This window comes from Vigna angularis, chromosome 1 (assembly GCF_016808095.1).
Source record: "Vigna angularis cultivar LongXiaoDou No.4 chromosome 1, ASM1680809v1, whole genome shotgun sequence".
Classification (NCBI taxonomy): Eukaryota; Viridiplantae; Streptophyta; class Magnoliopsida; order Fabales; family Fabaceae; genus Vigna; species Vigna angularis.
Window position 1 is genome coordinate 44,310,211 of NC_068970.1, and position 21,163 is coordinate 44,331,373.

General features: G+C 33.9%; 2 protein-coding genes across 2 annotated transcripts; one reads left to right on the forward strand and one right to left on the reverse strand.

The window, feature by feature from the left end:
- Window positions 1-210: 210 nt before the first annotated feature.
- Window positions 211-6,727, reverse strand: LOC108319088 (UDP-D-xylose:L-fucose alpha-1,3-D-xylosyltransferase MGP4). Its single transcript, XM_017550109.2, has 4 exons — window positions 6,053-6,727; window positions 4,671-4,832; window positions 1,629-1,844; window positions 211-773 (listed from the first exon to the last, which is right to left on the reverse strand). Exons 1-4 carry the CDS (start codon window positions 6,536-6,538, stop codon window positions 564-566), a joined length of 1,074 nt encoding a protein of 357 aa, XP_017405598.1. The 5' UTR covers window positions 6,539-6,727; the 3' UTR covers window positions 211-563.
- A 6,229-nt stretch (window positions 6,728-12,956) lies between these two features.
- On the forward strand, window positions 12,957-18,381 carry LOC108319097 (cellulose synthase A catalytic subunit 4 [UDP-forming]). Its single transcript, XM_052871934.1, has 12 exons — window positions 12,957-13,003; window positions 13,109-13,307; window positions 13,422-13,510; window positions 13,893-13,959; window positions 14,071-14,218; window positions 14,520-15,132; window positions 15,411-15,548; window positions 15,797-15,922; window positions 16,009-16,221; window positions 16,319-16,840; window positions 16,957-17,307; window positions 17,550-18,381. The coding sequence occupies exons 1-12, from the start codon at window positions 12,962-12,964 to the stop codon at window positions 18,129-18,131; spliced, it is 3,090 nt and encodes a 1,029-aa protein (XP_052727894.1). The 5' UTR covers window positions 12,957-12,961; the 3' UTR covers window positions 18,132-18,381.
- The last annotated feature ends 2,782 nt before the right edge of the window (window positions 18,382-21,163 follow it).

The following is a 21,163-nucleotide window of genomic DNA, read 5'->3' on the forward strand; positions in this document are numbered from 1 at the left end:
ATTAGTAATTGTTGGAGTGCAGAGAGCAATGGCCCCTTTTTTTCTTTAAAAGCCCATGTTTCTCTTTAAAGCCCATTTCTTTTTCTTTCAAAGCCCAATTTGTCTTTCTTTCAAAGCCCAATTTTAAGTGACAATGATTTTGTACGTGTGAATATAAATTTAATAAAATTTATTGAATCCACATTTGTCTTTCCGGTCTTGACTATCATGTTTGTTATACTCAATCCAGTATTTCCCTTTCGTATTATATTATATATATGCCAAATTAATAATTCTTACAATGGAAGAATATTCTTGGTAAACATTATACATCAGGTACAACTATGAAAAACCAAATAAAAGTCTACCCTTCTCTTCCTTCTACATTTTACAAGCTCCGTTTTTTCTCCACAAAATTAAAAGCAAGAGACCATTTTCTCCCAACCCATCATTTAGTCAGTGTTGCATTGTTGACAGCAACGGTTGTAATCTGGAGTAAACACCCACTTAAGCAAGCAGAGCAGGGATTTTTCTGAATAGAAGTGCTTGGACCAAAGCTAAAGAAAGTTGTTATCTACCAAGGATCATAATGTACCTAGAGGAGACTCCTGTGCATGATCATCTACCAACCACAATCCATAGTCACGAAACCGCTTTATTTTCTTCTCAAACCCAACTATATAGTTATTGTGAATGATAACATGCATGCCTTTAGTTTCCTTCACCCATGTCTTGTTCTTGAAATATAATCCACCGGTGGGGAATGCTGCCTGTGGCAGCAGGTACATATCAACCTGAAATGGAAAAACTAATCATGAAAAGAACTATATATACCATGTACATATTTTAGATGTTCTAAAAACTAAAATAATCCCACCATCTCCTTCTAGGTGGCAAATAAATCCATGATTTAAAATGGTTATATATCAGACTAGATATCAAGCTTTAGAACAAAGAACCTTTGAAGAACATTTGGAGACCAAAATGACAGATAAAAATAATGAAACACTGAAACATAAGCCTTAAAAGTCAAAGTCACGTTTAAGATATGATTTACTCTGTAATGCCTGATAAACCACAGAACAATCAATAACCAAAAGGAAAACAGAATTTTTATAGTAAATTACAGTATAATCAACCAGTGCATTTATTTCTTTATTATTTTTATAGTAATATGCCACACAAATAATCCAACATACGAAAAAAAAAACAGCATTTTTATGAGGATAAGGTTACGTACTTCTAAGCCTCCACCGAACCCCATATTGGAAGGAGACCAAAGCCTCATTGGACCATACTTATTGAAGTTTTAGATCTAGGGAATTTCAAAACATGGTCATGAATAGAAAATAGAAGTAGCACCTGGATAGGCAATAAGGTACAGACTAGATAGTTGACACCAATTAAACTGTCAAGTCACAAGGATAGACTTTCTACTTAAGTTTATAATAGCATGCACTTTGCTAATTTATCAGAATTTAAAAACAGACTTTACTTATTAGTGATTGGCCTTTATGCCTATGCGCCATTATTAGAAACAAAAGATCCTGAATCCTGATTGACTATCCGAACAAGTTCCTACCATATATCAGTATAATTTGTCTACATAAGCTATATAGACTAGAAGGAAGTAAGAAAATACAACAAACCTCTTTAGCAATCTTCATCAAAGCCCAGTTAAAAGCAGGCTGGTCATTAGATTTCACAGTTTTAGACCACGGTTGAATCTGAAGTTCCTCAATCCACTTTTTCAAAACTAGCTTTGCTTCATTGGTAGGGTGGAGGAAAATCATGCAGCTACAAATGTAAGGACGGCCTTTTTTTCCTGGTGGTGGTAAATCGTGAGAATGGTTCAATGGTTTGATCTGATCTCAGAAAGAAATTAAAAGATAAAGTCAATAATACAAAAATAAAATGAACTTTCACACTAAAATTGCAAACATATTCAAACAGGGAAAATGATAAAGAATAAGAGACAATTTACAAACATCAGCACAAACCCAAATGGATTACAATGGAATCTCCTTTGACATTATTTGATTAAATTTATGATTATCTTCTTCAGTCATTCAGAGACAAGAAAATCCTCAACGGACCAGACAAGGAGGATATTTATATCATTGAATTTCTGGATATTCATTTCAAGTACTATCATGGATATCATGATGTTTTCTCTGCAAAATTGATTCATACATTCACTAAAAATGGGGTTTAAACCAAAAACAGACAACAGATAACAATATTTATTCCAATTATCAATCATAACAAACATTATCACTCTATCTATACACTATTCATAAGGCAATGACGATGAAGTGAAGGAAGCTATAGCATGATCAACCCAAGTCTTGTGTTAAAATTAAAAATTTTGGCGGTACAATATGGAATTACTAACTATGTATGAATAATAAGCAAAATCAATTTGGTTTTTGAAGTGTATTCCCGATGAAATATCTAGTAATAAATAATAATATCAACCATCACTTCAAAAACCATGTATTAATCCTTATGTCTGTCAATCTTGGATCAACCTTCACTTATTGCATTAATCCTGTTAGATATATTATATCTTTTATCTTTTAGTTAGTTTGTTATTATTTCTCATTTGTATTTTGGGCTTAGCCCATATTTCTTCTATTATAAATAGAGAATCCTATGTGTGTATTTAACACAAGGGAGATTAATCTAAATATAGTTTTTCACTATATTCAACATGGTACCAGAGCAAGTTCTCTGATCCTCTTCTGGTGGTCTCTGCTGTCTGCCGGCGGTCGGCCGCCATGGCCGCCGACAGCCCCTAAAATCTCAGTGGGTAGTCCATTTTTCTTCACAAATTCGACGGGTGACCTGCGGATCTGGACCGTCTCTTCGAGCGACGGCCAACCACGCCGGTTTCGAGAGCCACCTCTCAGTCACACGCCGCCACGCAGCGCTTCTTTCCGGCCAGTCCGCCGCCGTCTTGTTGCCGGCCACCGTCACAGTTTCGTCCGACGACCATTGGATCTGGTTCGCCTCTTCACGCGACGACCAACCCCACCGGTGCCGGCGTCTGACTCTTTCCCACGCTCCGCCACGCACCGCTTCTTCTCCGTCAGATCTCGGGTGCGTGCTTGTCACACGCCGCCTTCCCAGCATCGGCATCAAACCGCGACGCTTCCGGTTGTCTCGCCGGACCTCCCTCTCTCTGTTCAGACCTTCCAGAGCAGCCATTGCTGCCATCTTCGTCTGTCTTCAAAGCATCTTCATCTTGCCGCACGTTCCGCATTGTCGGACCTTCCTTTCTGCGTTGTGTGCTTCGTCTCAGCTGCTGATGCCGTTCCAGCACCGTTTTCCGCTGTACAGGCACCGTTTGCCGTTGTCCGGCGCTGTTTGCCGCTGTCCTGCGCCGTTTGCCGCTGTCCCGCGTCGTTTGCCGCTGTCCCGCGCCGTTTGCCGCTGTCCCGCGCCGTTTGTCGCTGTCCCGCGCCGTTTGCCGCTGTCCCGCGCCGTTTGCCGCTGTCCCGGCACCGTTTGCCGCTGTCCAGGCACTGTAGGCCCCCATCACCTCGTCAGTTAGTGATGGCAGTCCCTATAGTTTTGTCGCTTCCAGCCACTACAGGCCCCATCAGTTAATGATGGCAATTTAGTCCCTACAGTTTTATAGCAGTCAACCGCCACTACAGTCGCTACCGCCTCAGACAGACGCAACTGCGTCAGTTCTTCTTGGGCTAGAGTTTAGCCCGATCTTCTTGTGATACACGGCTAAGTATCACCACTTGGGAGTTGTCCAGCAAAGAATTTTGGACCTCCAACGTATCTTTGGATCTTTGATGTCTTTGTTTCAGCATTGTAGCTTAATATTTTGTTTTGTTTTAGTGGTCCAGCAACGGTGATATTCCACATTTCCGCCGTTCACACTGAGGAGGAGTACGTTTCCAAGACACTGCAAGTCAAGTCACATATATATGGGTGTAGTCCCTGCAGTTTTGTAGATTTCAGCTACTACTGTTGATCCCGTCACCCATCCATCATTGATGAGAATTTAGTGTAGTCCCTGCAGTTTTGTAGCTCTTAGCTTTCAGCTACCACTGTTGATCCCGTCACTCATCCATCATTGATTGGGAATCAGTCCTTGCAGATTGTCATTGTCCACCACTGCTTTCCTTCATCCACTTTTGAAGTTGAAGTTTCACAAGCTGCTGTTAGTTCATCTATGTTTGCCTCACACTCTTGAAGACAAATCATCTAGTTTAACACTGAGTTCATCTATTCCAAGCTTAGTTCATACAATTTGTATGCTCCAGCTTGAGGGGGAGTGTTAGATATATTATATCTTTTATCTTTTAGTTAGTTTGTTATTATTTCTCATTTGTATTTTGGGCTTAGCCCATATTTCTTCTATTATAAATAGAGAATCCTATGTGTGTATTTAACACAAGGGAGATTAATCTAAATATAGTTTTTCACTATATTCAACAAATCCAATATCTGACAATCTTGTAAAAGATAAGCCATGCATCATGTGTCATCAAATCAAACATAGTGAAACTATAAAAACCCCAGCACCAATTTTTCACAAAAATGATTTCCAATATGAATTTATATATATTGCTTGCTTTAACCTAGACAAAAACATTGATGTAACTCTTTCTTATTCTATAAAATAATTGAAATCAAGGCAGAAGGAAATGAACTTATAAGAGAACACTCACTGCAGTCATATCATCAGTAAAGTACACATCATGGTTCCCTACAAGATAAGGAAATGGATCAGCCAACCAAACCATATCAACATCATTGTACATCACACTATATCCAAGCTCCAAAATCTTCAGCAGATGTCTAGGCCTCCTGGCTGTAAAGTTGAAGAAACCCTATATAGCGAAAAAAACCAAGCACAGGTCAGAAAAGCAAAGCGCCACAAAAAAGTAATAAATAAAATCAACTTCTTATTATTGTTTAAGAACATTGCGTAGAAGTTGTGCTTGGAAGAACTTATTTACAATTTATTTGAAACTTAGAAAAGCTTATAAAAGTAAATGATACACTTTGATAAACTATTTTCGGGCAATGTCAATAAACTCTTGAAGATAACTTATGAAAACAACTTACAACTTATATGAAACTAGTTTAGCCCTATTTTATTCCTGTTTAAACAAACTTATTAATAAGAACTTAGAGATAAATAAAATAAGAAGACAAAATGAATTAAGCTTCTCCCATAAGTTTAAATTAACTCATGCATAAATTACTATATAGAGCTCTTTCACTTGGAAACACTAAACTTATTTTAACTTGTGTATAAACTAATTTTAAGTTATGAAAAAAGTTAATTCATTTTACCTTTTTTATTTTCTTATCTTGTAAATATTTATTGAAAAATTGATCCACACATCCACTTACTTACTCTTTGATTATACAAACAACTTCTAAACAAGTGCTTCCAAGGCAAACACTTTTAACTAGCATACACTTCCTATTAGTACTGAAGGGTAGCCCCTTTAAAAATCAGATGTTCATAGTGACTTTCACCATATCATCTCTCACCCAATGTGTTGGCAACCAATAAGATTAGCACTCTACTTATATATTGCAATTTGATCACGTCTTTATCTCTAAATGATGCGAGATCTCCAACAACCCCTCACCCATCGAGTACCGGACAAGTCGATCATGAGGACTGGATATCTTCATCGTGAGAATAAAGAAGACCCAATTGCAGATAACATAATAGACTCAACAAATTTCACTGTAATAGATTTTGATTCGGTCTTATTAAAATGAACTTTAAGACTAAGTCAGGCTCATGAACCCTTTATCTTCAATAGACTCACCTACCGGTTCTAGATTTGCACCTTAATCTAACATATAAGTAGCCTTTTATACAACCCCGCTCGAATGAAAGCTCCAGTAGTTAAAACTAAAGCACAAGAGCAGTAGGGGACTCCAAACCAAAAGAATAGTCCATTGGATGGAAAGGTCTCAAACCTTAAGTAACACATGATGTAGTTATTGTATTCAGAGTGAAACTCCTAACATTTCCTATTGTTATTACTGTATAAAGGAATCAAGTTAAATGCAGTGAGAAAGAAACCTGAGAGCCAAACTTATGGGCAGCTTCAGCATCAAGAACGGGAGGAATGAGAACAGCGTGGCCAGGCCAAAGATCATTGACCCGGTGGAGCGAGGCGTAGTCCTCGGCAATGACAAGGACCATATCCTGGCGATCCTGCATGGCTATACTAATCAACCAGTTGTTGAGGAAGGGCAAGTAGGGTTGGCTGACAATGCAGACGATGACGGAGCCATTTTTGGCCACAAAGGAGAGAGCTTGTTCCAGTGTGTAGTGGTCCCATTTGGGAGCTGAGGTTGAAGTTAAAGTAAAGGAGAGAGCTTGGGGCATGCCGACCCAGGGGCAGAAGACGCCCACTACGACCACGAGAGCGAGCAGGGCAAGGAGGGTGGTGGGGCCCAGAACGGAGGAGAAGGGTCTCTTGGAATTGGTTGAAGATGAAGCTGAAACGGGAAATGGGTTGGAGAAAGGGTTCTGCAAAGTTCTCTGGTGGAGGAAGGAGGACATTGCTGATCGATGCAGAAACAAAGAAGATTGGGAATTTCTGCAGAATGAGAACGACGGATTTCTGATTCACTCAGATCGGATCAGAACCCTGCTGATTCGACTGCCTTTCTTTCTTCTTTCTATCGCTTCGGTTCGTTGCTAATCTTCACTCACAAACTTCACTCTGCATCTTTAATCCTATTTTTTTCCTTGTCGTTACTTTTTTTTTTATCACAACAATTTAAGCATATTTGATTTTAATCTTTTAAATTTAAATTGTGTCAATTAACTTTTCTATAAGATGAATTATACCATTTTAATTTCTGCAACAATTAAAATTAAGGATACAATACTTTACACATGTGCTGTTTTCGTGCGTGTACCGGTTCGGAGCATTGAAGAGAACTTGTGTAGATTGATAGTGTTGTTTTTGCTTTGTAAACACGACATTTTAATTAAACTTAAAAATAAAAGTTTATAAAAAATATATAATGTTCACATCTCCTTTCTTTATTTTTCTATCACTTTTTAACATATGTATACAATGAAATATTTTTACACGAAATATTTTTACACTCTCATTTACTCCCCCTTCTTTGTTTCGATAATAGGTTCATTAAAACATTATTAATGTCAATCATTATATTTTTAAATATTATTTATTTTAAAACTCAAAACTCCATCAAGATCTTCTCATTAAATACTCATTTCTCAATTTTTCATTCGATACATTTTTTAAAAAAAATTCCAAAATAATAATATCTCAAATACGATAATTAACTCTAAACAAAATTTATTATTATACACATTTATATTTTTCTTTCATATTATTTCACAACAATAATGTGTTAAAAAAAAGAACAAATTAAACTCTTATGAAAATCTTAATCTCTTAAGTATTGTCATTTTATACTTAGATTTTGATCATAACAAACAAAATAATTTGATTTGTCTAATATAATCTATCATGTATTCAACTAGTATTATAGAAAAGTCAAATCAAGTCATTTGACAAAAAAATATAAGTTATGTTTGAAATACAAGTAACAAATGAATTCATATTAGATGAATATTATAAATGAATAGAGGAGTCCTCAATAGATGTCAGATAGGGTTGTAGAGCATATATAGATTTTCAAGAAGTGATAAATAATAACCTTGACAAGTTTAGATAACCATGTTATCAATAGGCACTCTTTAATATACATTCGCTTCCACTTACAATTTTATTTTGACTCATTTTAAAATTAATTTTTTATGTTTTGTTCACTTGGGGGAGAGAAATTGAGGGAGAGTGAGTGGATGGATTTGAGGAGATTTGGAGATGAATTAATTGTTGTTTATTTGAGTAGATTTGGAAATAAATGAGAGTGGATTTGGAAGTAAAGTTTATGAGAATTAGTGTAGGATTTCGTTAATGTGACTGACAAAAAAATTTAATTAGTAAAAATTAAATATTACCAAAATGCCCCTAATTATTAAAGTAATATAAAATGATAATTGTTAATGTTATATTTAATTGTAAAAATATTTATAAAGAGTAAAAAATTAATGTTAACTATTATTATTATTATTATTTTATTATTATTATTATTATTTTATTATTATTTTATTATTATTTTTATTATTATTATTATTATTATTATTTTATTATTATTATTATTACTATTATTATTATTGTTATTATTATTATTATTTCATCCTGTAGATCATTTCAGTTAAACACACTATATTCAAGGGTGAAATTGTAAATATTGAGAAATCCTTGCAAATCTGTGCATAGATGAAAGATTGGAAAATTCTTTTATGGCTTAATACCCTATTTTGTCCCCAGTTTCGCTCGCAAATGTCAAATTAGTCCATCCTTTAAAAAATGCGTTAATTACGTCCTCACTTAATAAAATTTGCATCAATGAAATTCCTTCCGTTAAATCCGTACAAACGGGGTTAATTATTTTGCATCAAATAATTAACGCCGTTTGTACGGATTTAACGGAAGGGATTTAATTGATGCAAATTTTATTAAGTGAGGACGTAATTGACGCATATTTTAAAGGATGGACTAATTTGACATTTTCGAGCGAAACTGGGGACAAAATAGGGTATTAAGCCTTCTTTTATCCTGTAAATCTGCGCTTTCAAATGCGCACAAATCTTTAAAAACGAACACAAAAGTAATCTGAAATCCGTCTTTACATTTCATCGTGCACAGGAAATTATCCTCAAGTGAACAGAGGCTTAAGGAATAGATGTAAGTCTTGTAAGAAAATAATAATAAAATATCTTAAACATGTTGTTGAAGTAATATTCTCTAAACATTTGTCAAAAAGAGCACTAGTGTAATACAAAGTTGAAGAATAAATGCCCTTAACTTTTATAAGATAAATGTGGTGCTAGATGTTAAGAACTCATACTAACATATAACTTTATTAGAAGTAGGATGACGATGGGTCGTGTCGGATATGAATTCTGATTCGTAATAAAAAAATTTATTTGTTACCTATCTTGTTATTTGTCGGATATCCACTTAAAAAATACTTCTGGGTATTTTAAAACCTGCAAATCCTCGTAGATACTTGCAAATATTTAAAAAAATATATTTTATAAATTTTTAAAATAAATCTAAATGAAATTACAAAAAAATATAAAATATAATGTAAATTAAAATTTAATTTCAATTAAATTTAACCTAATAAAATATAAATTAATTTTAATTTTAATTAAATTTAACTTAATAAAATAAAAATTAAATTTTTATTTTAATTTTTTGCGGGTAATGGATATTCGCGGCTACGGATAGTATGATACCCGCACTCAACCCGTTTATAAGTGAGTATTAGAATACCCACTATTTGTGAGTAATAAATACCTACGAGTACCAATTATTTGCTGCAATTTTTTTTGCAACCCATGAACATATATATTTTTGTCATAGATATTTTTGTCATAGATATTTTTGTCATAGCTAGAAGCACTTAATAATAGCCCATTTGTTTTACATAATGAAACCTTTTCTTATTAGCACTGGAGAAATGGACATTGTTAGGTTTTTTAATGGGGGATACACTAGGAAAATTCGACATTAATGAGTCAAGAGTAAACCATATGAGATGCTAAAACAATATCTCAACTCAATTCCTTGAGACAATGTGTTTATGAGTCATTCTCTTTTTATATTGCTTATCTCACTCATTTCTACCTAAAGTGGGTGACCATATGCACACCTTCAATTTCCTATAATTTTTCTCTCAAGTCTGAGTCTTTATTACAAATTGCAAAGTACTCCTTGAAATTCAAGTGTTCTACCCATGAGTGTTTTACTCATATAACATTTTGAGGATGTTTTCTTTTGTATATGTTGTTTAACTTTCTCATTTTTATTCAACGAAAGATTCAAAATAACACTTGGATCCTTACAATATCCTTTTCAAGACTAAGTTTCTTATACATTGGTACACTTCCTTCTCAATCATTAAAGTCAGGTACATAGCTTTCTTAGAAGCAGCCAAGGAGATATTATGATTGAAGAACCTTCTCAAAAAATTTGGAAAAAAGGCAAGATGATTTTTTATTATTTAGTGATAGTTAGAATGTTATATGTCTTTCTAAAATCTAAGCCTTCATTTTATATACAATCATATTACTTGAAGTATTATATTGAGACCTGATAAGTGTTAGAAATTTGTCTTTGTTGAAGATTTCATGATCAAATAATCCAACTAATATGTTGACCAAGATTGTCATAATTGATAAGTTTAGGCTTTGGATTACTTTAATATTTTTGGTTAGAGGTGTAATGTAATGTTTTATATAGATCAACTCATGACTCTTTGTTTTTTAATCTCCTTAATATATTTTCCCTTGAAATAACTAATAGTGATATTACAACTAATGATTTTTCTTCAAGTATGATCTAATATAGATAGAGAATCCTAAGTTTGTTGATTCCTTGTATTCAAAGTTTTTTTGGAAGGCAGAAAAAAAATGTCTTGTTAAGATAAATATCAATACTAGATAAAAATTGTTTTTGTTGATGGAGAAAGTACCAATTTGGGAAGAACTCTTACTTAATGGAGAGTTTGCTAGAAATCTAAATGTGAATTTGAATCTCATAAAAATAAGAAAGTTAAAGAACAAATGAGAAAAAAAAACTCAAATTTATTATTCTAAAATTTTAAATTAGAAATTGTATTGTAATTTTTTATATATGTTGACATGTGACTCATTGATATTGAATCTCCCTAATATATTGATGGCAATGCTCTAGGTAGGACAAGCCAAATCTAGAAGCAACCAAGCCAACAAGAACAAGATGCTCAAGGTTTTAGATGGAATGCAAAATGGTAGTGGTATAAGGTGGAGGTTGTCATGGTTTTGGGTGTTTGAATGGTGATGAAAGGTGTGTTTGGTGGTTCTCTAAGAGAGGTTGGACCAACTCTTGGAGGAAGGTGGCTAGAGGAGGCCACTTGGGTTGCTCTAGCCTAGGGTGACCTTAAAAGAGTAGTATGACACAAAAATGACAGTATAACTTTACTCTAAATCAAAGGTGATTACATGATGTAGAGCACCTCTATTTATAGGCTAAGGTGTCTCAAAATGGGCTGAAACTTTAACCTAAAAGAGCTACCTTGGTTGGCTTGGAGAGCAAGGAGAAATTCTCTCTAATAGGAGGGAGACAAGTGGCAAAAAGCCTCTCAAATGAGAGAGTGACAAGTGACCACTACCTATGGAAAAACTCTTCATTCCTAGAGTGACACATGACCACTAACTAGGTGAAAACTCTCCAATGGGAAGCTTCCACATGTCTAGGACGAAATTCTTCTCCCTTGTTCTCAAAGCTTAGCCAAAATGTTGACCCCTTGGTCAACACACCCATTTTGGATGTCCAAGCATAGTCAACTTTGAGCCTTGGCCCTTTGTTGACTTGTTTGGTCAAAATCCTATTCTACTTGGCCTAAAATACAAGGCCCAATTGAAATCCTACACTACTAGGTCCGTAATACAAAGCCCAAATAAAATCTAGACTACTTGGCCCAAAATACAAAGCCCAAATAAAATCTATACTACTTAGCCCAAAATACAAGGCCCAAAATTATTCTTACTCTACGAAATTTTCATAATGACTTAAGATGACCCAAGAAAAAGAGTCTAGGTCCATTTTCCATAGATGCCTCCAACTTTTCATGAATGTTCTAGGTCATGACAAGGGTATGCCATCACATATTTCGTGAAAAATTACCAAAAACATATAGTCCACACCTATTTGTTATTTCTACTCTCGTAATTTATAAATGTCGCATGATGATTGAATCGTAGTCTTGAGATGTTAAAATTTCATATTAATAATGTTTAACATGATTTAAAAAATCCAACTAAAACATTTATGATGCTTTCAATGTCGGATATGTTAAAATTAAATAATGATACAACCTTTCATATATATATATATATATATATATATATATATATATATATATATATATATATATATATATAAAATCTGATGATTATGGATAACTATATTTGAAAAAAAAAGGAGAAATTAAATAGAATTTGATAAAATGTACGGTAAGTTAGTTAAACTTTTATTAACATGAGTAAACAACACAATTATGTTACTTAGAATATTTAATTAGTAAAAGGATAAACTAAAAAAAGTTGTATACAAAAATGTATATCTCCTTTATAAATTGCTATAAATATAATATTATTTATAATTTTTTAAGGGTCAAAATCCATTTAATTTAAAGGGCAAGCTATAAATGATCTGAATCAGCTATGTAGTGAGTGTTTTTATAATCAAAATGTTTCAAATTCAAGATACCTAAAACGCAATTACATTAAAAGTTTTTATGTGCACTTTAATATAGAAATTTGTATTATGTATGATATATAAAGAAAATGAGTTTTCTATGTGATAGGAGATGGTTTGGCTTATTTCTAACTAAAACACCAGTATGTGAACAGTTGAAGTAGGACCAAAGCAAAGAAAAAAAGGCCAATAATGTATAACATGGAACTCTAGACTTAGTCACAAGTTACTGATTGTTTTATAAGATTTGCTCTCTCTATTCTTCCATGTGCACATTGCACTTTTTCACCTTCTCCTAGTGCATTTTCTGTTTTTGGCGTTGTCAACAAACAAATGTAAACTTGCGTAGTTGTGTGCATAGTGCATGATCAGTGTTTCAATATGTTTCATGTTGATGTATTTAGAAGCAGAACAGAAAAGAAGCCTCCTTTGAGTCCAAGCAAGAAAACCAAAATAACATTCTCACCAATCGCTCCCTTACGTCTCTTAGACTCAAACCAACCACTCTCCAACGCACAGTTTGGTAGATACACACACTACTCTTCCGTATGATTATAATTATTCACATAAACTCTTTCACCGTTTCTTATAAAACCCACTTCTACAACAGATTCACCATGGCATTGAACTCCATGGCTGCTTCTCATTCCCATTTCCCAAGTGACTCAGGCCAGGTATTGAACTCCTCCCTTTGGTGAAAATAACTTGTTTTGTTACTATGAACCTTAGAAAGTCACTTATTTCTTATGATGTTTACTATGTTTGTTCTAATATAACAGCATCGACCTCCTACTCGTCAATCTGCATCAAAAGTGTGTCGAGTTTGTAGTGATCAGATTGGACATGGGGAAAATGGAAAGCTTTTTGTGGCTTGCCATGTGTGTAGTTTTCCCGTTTGTCAACCCTGCTATGAGTATGAGAGGAGTGAAGGGAACCAGTGCTGCCCTCAGTGCAACACCCGCTATAAGCGCCACGAAGGTTAACTTAGCTTATGATCGTTGGTTTTTTACTTTATTGTTGTTGTTATTGTAAGAACTTCATTTTTTTTTTTGGAAAAACTAATGTGCTAATATGGCATTGGCTTCCCTGCAGGTTGTCCTAGAGTAGCTGGTGATGATGAGGAGCATTCTGATGCAGATGATTTTCATGATCCAGATGAGAAACATGATGCCAATCATTGGGTAAATTTTTAATAATATGATGGCAAAATCTTACTTCTTGTACGATTTTTCAAATATCTCACATGATTTTTAATAACAAAAGTAGAAAATCACGTTAAATTTATAATACAAACACAAAACTAGCACAGTGATGCATTATAATACAATCACATTCAATAATACATCACAAACTCCCGCTTTATATGCTATCGTACAATAATGCTAATCTTGTGCTCTTATTTTTTATCAAAGTTCCAATGATACGTGCAATGCAGACATTGTTCCTTCCCTTTTCATGTAATTTCACAGATTAGGATTTATTAAAATGAATGAGTGTTGCTGTGGCTATTCTAATTGAATAGAAGTAACCAGAGATCTGAGTGGTTGTCTGTGATTTCTATAGGAAAATAAAGACCACAAGGAACAGCAGTGGCATCCGAAAGGTCAAGCTTTATCTTCAGCAGGAAGTGGTAAGTCAAAACTGTTACGATCAATCGCTAATTATGTTCAATGTAGGTGATTTTTTTGGACATAATCTTTAATTTATGAAAGCTTGTCTGAGTTGATCTATTGTTCTGCAGTGGCTAGTAAGGAATTTGAAGGGGAGAAGGAATTCTTCAGTAATGGAGAATGGGAAGAAAGATTAGAGCAATGGAAAGCCAGGCAAAAAAAGAGAGGTATTCTTAACAAAGATGAAGCCAAAGATGACCAGGGAGAAGATGATTACCTGTAAGTGCACTTTTCAGTATAAGTTGAAAATATCTCATTCTTCTGTATACATGAGATTAGTCTAGTTTGGTATCCATTTAAAATATGTGAAAGATTCAGGAACTTACCATATACAGTTCAATTTTGTAAGAATATAAAAAATAGTTACGTGTCACATTATGCAGTGTGATAAATTTAGTTTCTTATGAGTTCATGAATCTACAATGCCTTACAAAATGTAAGTTATGGCTTCAAATGTATGTTGTAGAACAATTATTACCTTGAAACATGATGCATGCAATTTCATTTTTGCACCTTGCAGTTTGGCTGAAGCTAGGCAACCATTGTGGCGTAAGGTTCCAATATCTTCAAGTCTAATCAACCCATATCGCATAATCATAATCATGAGGCTCTTTATCCTCGTTTTCTTCCTCCGTTTCCGTGTCTTAACTCCAGCATATGATGCATATCCACTGTGGCTTGCCTCTGTGATGTGTGAAGTATGGTTTGCACTGTCATGGATACTTGACCAGTTCCCCAAATGGTTCCCCATAACTCGTGAAACTTACTTGGATCGCTTGTCCATGAGGTTTGAGCGTGAAGGGGAGCCAAACCTTCTAGCCCCAGTTGATGTCTATGTGAGTACTGTGGACCCTTTGAAAGAGCCTCCCATTATAACAACAAACACTGTTCTTTCAATCCTGGCTGTTGATTACCCGGTTGACAAGGTGTGTTGCTATGTATCTGATGATGGTGCGTCTATGCTCCTTTTTGATGCACTTTCAGAAACTTCTGAGTTTGCACGAAGATGGGTTCCTTTTTGTAAGAAGTATAGCATAGAGCCAAGGGCACCGGAGTTCTATTTTTCTCAGAAGATTGATTACTTGAAAGATAAGGTGCAGCCTACCTTTGTGAAGGAACGAAGGGCCATGAAGGTAGGCCATAAAGATAGGACAAAAAGGTTGCGTGTTTCTAATAAATTATTACATGATCAAACTATTATGATCTGTTATATGGAGTGGAAATGAAAATTTTAAACAATATTTAATGAAAAGGACTCGTATATGTTGCTGTTCAATCTCTTTATGAATCCCTTCGAAAGACCTAACATAACATGATGTTGGTAATCTCTACTTGATATATAATGGAAATCCTTTATCATTTTCTTGCTTCATTTATAACTGTTCTTCTGTTTTTTTTTTCTCCACTGCAGAGAGAATATGAAGAATTTAAAGTAAAAATTAACTCCTTAGTGGCAAAAGCTCAGAAGAAGCCGGAGGACGGGTGGGTGATGCAGGATGGAACCCCTTGGCCTGGCAACAATACTCGTGATCATCCAGGAATGATTCAGGTTTGGCTATGATTCAAATCCTCTTGCTAGTTCTTGTGTTGTGCATTCTTCATTGTCTAATCATGAAGGAACAAATAAACCATAATATAGGAACATTTGAATATCTATAATTTTTGTCCCTCTTGGTTAATTCTTCGAGAAAATAGAGAAAAGGAAAATATAATAACGCTTATGATTTACAAATTTTCTTTCCTTAGATTGGAAAAGCTGGTTCTCTGGTGATGTGGTTCATGAACTTACCATTGCAGGTGTATTTAGGAAGTGGTGGTGCACTGGACGTAGAAGGCAAGGAACTGCCACGGCTGGTGTATATTTCACGTGAAAAGCGTCCTGGCTATAACCACCACAAGAAAGCTGGTGCTATGAATGCTTTGGTAGGTACAAAATAGTAACATGTATAACCAGAAGAGTAGAAATTATGTCTAGAATATGACTTTTCTTTGTTGTCTATACTTTAAAGGTTCGAGTTTCAGCTGTGCTTTCAAATGCACCTTTCATGCTGAATCTGGATTGTGACCATTACATAAACAATAGCAAGGCTATAAGAGAGGCCATGTGCTTTTTAATGGACCCCCAGATAGGAAAGAAGCTCTGCTATGTCCAATTTCCACAAAGATTCGATGGTATTGATCGTCATGATAGATATGCTAATCGCAATATTGTATTCTTTGATGTAAGTGGCGTTCATCTAAACTATGTTACTTAATATCTGCAAACAGCATTTCAATGATGACATTTGATGTGAGTTTTCTATGTTTCTTACATGTTAGATAAATATGAAAGCCCTTGACGGGATTCAGGGTCCAGTTTATGTTGGAACTGGATGTGTGTTCAATAGGCAGGCACTATATGGATATGATCCACCAGTATCTGAGAAAAGGCCAAAGATGACCTGTGACTGCTGGCCTTCATGGTGTTGTTGTTGTGGTTGTTCGAGGAAATCCAAGTTAAAGAAGAAATCTGGTGGAAGAGGGGGTCTCTTTAGTAGATTATACACCAGGAAGAAGAAAATGATGGGGAAGAACTACGTTAGGAAAGGGTCTGAGTACATGTTTGATCTTGATCTTGAAGAGATTGAAGAAGGGCGTGAAGGGTATGGCGAGCTAGAGAAATCATCCCTCATGTCCCAAAAAAAGTTTGAGAAGAGATTTGGGCAGTCACCAGTTTTCATTGAGTCCACTTTGATGGAAAATGGTGGACTTCCTGAAGGCACCAACAGTCAATCGCTAATTAAGGAAGCTATTCATGTTATAAGTTGTGGCTATGAAGAAAAGACTGAATGGGGAAAAGAGGTAATCGATCTCATTAATTACAATGAGACTAATCTTTTAAGATGAAGGAAGTTTTGGTTTTGCTTGATGCTTCATTTGGTTCTGTTAGTCCTTTTGACAAATTTGTTTGCATGCAGATTGGATGGATATATGGCTCAGTCACAGAAGATATATTAACAGGGTTTAAGATGCATTGTAGAGGATGGAAATCAGTATACTGCATGCCAAAAAGAGACGCTTTCAAAGGATCTGCCCCAATAAATCTATCAGATAGGTTACACCAAGTTCTGAGATGGGCCCTTGGTTCTGTTGAAATTTTCCTTAGTCGCCATTGTCCATTGTGGTATGGCTATGGAGGAAAACTGAAATGGCTGGAGCGGTTGGCTTATACTAATACCATTGTTTATCCATTCACTTCCATCCCTCTACTTGCATACTGCACAATTCCAGCAGTTTGTCTTCTCACTGGAAAATTCATCATCCCAACTGTAAGTACACAACTATACATCCTTTTTTTCATCATTTTACATGGATAACTAGTTTTCTTTGCTTTATTGTGATCACTTTCATCCCTAGTGCTCCAGAAATTATCACATGGTTCTGGGTTGTTATCAATCTTAACACGACATATAATAGAGATTTTAAATTCAATCGATTTTAGAGATTCTACATACAGTATATAAATAAATGAATGTAAATATAAGTCGCTCAAAAGTGCTACTCTTTGCAGTTGACGAACCTTGCTAGCGTATGGTTCATGGCTCTATTCATCTCCATCATTTTAACTGGTGTGCTAGAGCTGAGGTGGAGTGGTGTGAGCCTTGAAGACTGGTGGCGCAATGAACAATTTTGGGTGATTGGAGGTGTATCTGCTCACCTTTTTGCTGTATTCCAAGGTCTCCTTAAGGTTCTTGGAGGAGTGGACACCAATTTCACAGTGACAGCCAAAGCAGCAGATGATAGTGAATTTGGAGAGTTGTACCTGTTCAAGTGGACAACACTTCTGATCCCACCAACCAGTCTTATAATCTTGAACATGGTGGGAGTTGTGGCTGGAGTCTCTGATGCCATTAACAATGGGTATGGTTCATGGGGTCCTTTGTTTGGGAAGGTATTCTTTGCTTTCTGGGTTATTGTCCATTTATATCCTTTCCTCAAAGGTCTCATGGGAAGGCAAAACAGAACTCCTACTATTGTTGTCCTTTGGTCAATTCTTTTGGCATCAATTTTCTCTTTGATTTGGGTTAGAATTGATCCTTTCTTGCCAAAACAAACTGGCCCAGTTCTCAAACAATGTGGAGTAGAATGCTAAGGCACTGGAGTTGCATGTGTGTACAAAGGGACCACTTCATATTCACCATGCTCGTGTTTAGGAAGTAGATTAAGAGTACTTTATTCATAGTAGTGTACACACATAAATGTAAAAAATCTGCATCAAAACCACTAGAATAGGGCTTCAATTCAATTACTTCCATTAAAAGAGAGAAGAGTCCAAGGACTAAATACTTTGTTGTTTCATTCATTATTTTTAAAGAAAAACCAGAGATTTTAAATTTATGCTACATACTTATCATATTTTAATGATAAATATACATTTTTGTGTTAGTCACTATTATTCCTTTTACCTTATTAGTACTAATAATTCGAAATTATAAAATTTTATGAAATTATAAAATCATAAAATTATATAATATATTTAGTGAAGAATTTTTTAATTAAAGTTTTGTTGTGAAATTGTTAATCTCTAATTTCGTCAAAAAAAAATATATTTAAAAATTTTTAAAAGTAGATCGGTAAGAAATTTCTAAAATAAAAGTGAAAATAAAACATTTTGAAAAGGAAAATAAAAAATATTATCAATTAGATTTTCATTTATTTTATTAATTAATTAAAAACGGTTGTTGACGTTGGAAAAGTTGTTTTTTATGTTTTTTAGAATCTACTGTTACAGGGCATATTCATTGGTCCATCACCTGGAGCTTCTTCTGACAATCCACTATGATTCAATTGATCTTTGCATAACCACACTTCTTTGTCAAAAAAATCATCATTTGATTTGCTTACTCAAAGGTAAGATTTAATTTCATTACAATCTATAAATACATGAACATGAGCTAAGGTCAATTCCTTACCAGTGAACCAATAAGTTGTTACCAATACATAAATTTATCAATAAAAATATCATAATTTGTTTCTACAAACATATTCGATATTTAACATTTTATTTTTAAAAATGAAACAAGTAAAAACCACTACTCCAAAAAAGCTTTTAAAGTATGTTATTTTTTACATCAAAATCAGATTCAATATCGTATTGGGAGACATCAATTTAACGTCGGATCTCCTTTCCCGAACGTCAATTTTGGCATTGGATCCCTCTTAAATCGATGTCCATTTCTTTTAAAAGAAAATTAATTTGTTTTTACAATATTATCACACCTAAAATATAGAAAACGATTTCAACACATCACAAAATTGTATATACTATGAGTTTCAAGCAATGAAGATTGGACACTCAATGTTGCTGTCGAGATCCGTCAACTCGTACACAAAACTACACCATAAGCCAAAATTAATCGGTGCAAACGAAATTTAATCGATGCAAATGAAATTTAATCGATGCAAACTAAAGTAAATCGGTGAAAAATAAATTAAATGGAAGAAAATCAATCAAACATACCTTGCAGTAGTAATGACGAACGCGAATGAAACGAAAATCCAAATGAAAACGCGAAAGAAAGAAAGAAAGTGAGGCTTGCGTTTCAAGTTTTTGGGGTTTAAAAGAGAATTTGACGTCAGCCCCCCTCCACCACCAATGTCTAATTGTTAAAAAAATCCATTTTTGTGCTACTTTTGGGGTATTTTCGCATCTTATTGACGTTCAAGGAAGGAGATCTAATGTCTAATGTCTGAAAAAGTAACATTTCAATTCTTATTTTGCAGCTTCTAGCAGAGGATTTGACGTATAGTTTGGGAGGTGACGTCTATGTCGTAAAAAAATTAATATTGTCGCTTAAAATGAGATATTTTTGGACCTTTTTGACGTTCGTGAAAGGGGAACCGATGTCTAATTCGAGTTAAACGTCAGGGTCCTCTAGTCGACGTCTAAAGGCAATCAAATAGTGACGTTTTAGTTCTTTATGCAAATCATTTGACGTCTGACCCTGAGAGAACCGACGTCTATACCTTATTTGACATCTGACCATGGTGGAACTGACATTTATACCTTATTTGACATCTGACTCCGGGAGAACCAACGTCTATAATGACATTTCATTTACAAAATTATCACCGATCATTTTTTATGTTGGATTTTCTTTCGTTAGAGATTAAACGTGTGACGTTAAACGCTATTTTTGTACTAATAAACTTACCCTCTAGTTATTTTTCCAACCATTTTAAATATTCAAAGTTATTTATTTCAAATGTTCCTTTTCTAAGTTATATTCATAAACAATAGAACAAATTAAGTGTATTATTAAGTACACATAAATGAAAATTATACTATCACAAAGAAATATAACAAATTATATTAAAAATTTCATGTGAGTTTAACAAAATTACGAATATACTTCTGAAATACATTAATACACTTATAAAACACATAACATATATACCCATATAAAAACTCCAATATAGTATTATCATATAAACAACACATACTAATTTATTAAGTGAAATACTGAAATATAAAATATAATTAATTTTTTTTAGAAAATGTAACTATGACTCCTATATAATTTAAAAATAATATTTAAAATTAATTTTTAATCAAACTTTTAATTATATTTTTAAAATTTACATTTATTAAACGTACAACTAATAACTTTTAATAAAAAAATATATTAATAATATTAATTATACGTATGAATTTTGAATATGCAATTAATTGTACAACCAATATATACATATACCGATTCTTACTATTAACATACAATTAGTATATATTTAATGTACATTAATATATAGATTATATACATTAATGTAATGAATCATAAGATATATAATATTGTACATTAAATATTCCTATGTATATAAAATTCTAATTAATAAATACATATTTTTATATTAACTGTACAATTACCTATGATTTCTATATACATTTTTTAAAAACTATTTCTCATATTATATACATATCAATTAACAATAAAAGAAGTTTATTTATTGATCATATCAGTTAACAGTAAAAGAAGTTTATTTATTGATTATATCAATTAACAATAAAAGAAAGAAGTTTATTTAATTATTAGTTGCAGAGATTCTATTTATAACTGCTCTCACTTTTAAGGCATTTATACGACGGACCTGAACCCACCTATTCAATGACCCAACACATGTTATTAT

Coding starts and splice junctions, on each gene's coding strand:
- LOC108319088 (XM_017550109.2), bottom strand. CDS start 6,538: ATGTCCTCCTTCCTCCACCAGAGAACTTTGCAGAACCCTTTCTCCAAC. Junction 1,845..4,670: donor TTACTGATGATATGACTGCA/GTGAGTGTTCTC, acceptor TTCTGAGATCAG/ATCAAACCATTGAACCATTC. Junction 774..1,628: donor TGATGAAGATTGCTAAAGAG/GTTTGTTGTATT, acceptor TTTCCATTTCAG/GTTGATATGTACCTGCTGCC.
- LOC108319097 (XM_052871934.1), top strand. CDS start 12,962: ATGGCTGCTTCTCATTCCCATTTCCCAAGTGACTCAGGCCAG. Junction 13,308..13,421: donor CCGCTATAAGCGCCACGAAG/GTTAACTTAGCT, acceptor GCTTCCCTGCAG/GTTGTCCTAGAGTAGCTGGT. Junction 16,841..16,956: donor AGACTGAATGGGGAAAAGAG/GTAATCGATCTC, acceptor GTTTGCATGCAG/ATTGGATGGATATATGGCTC.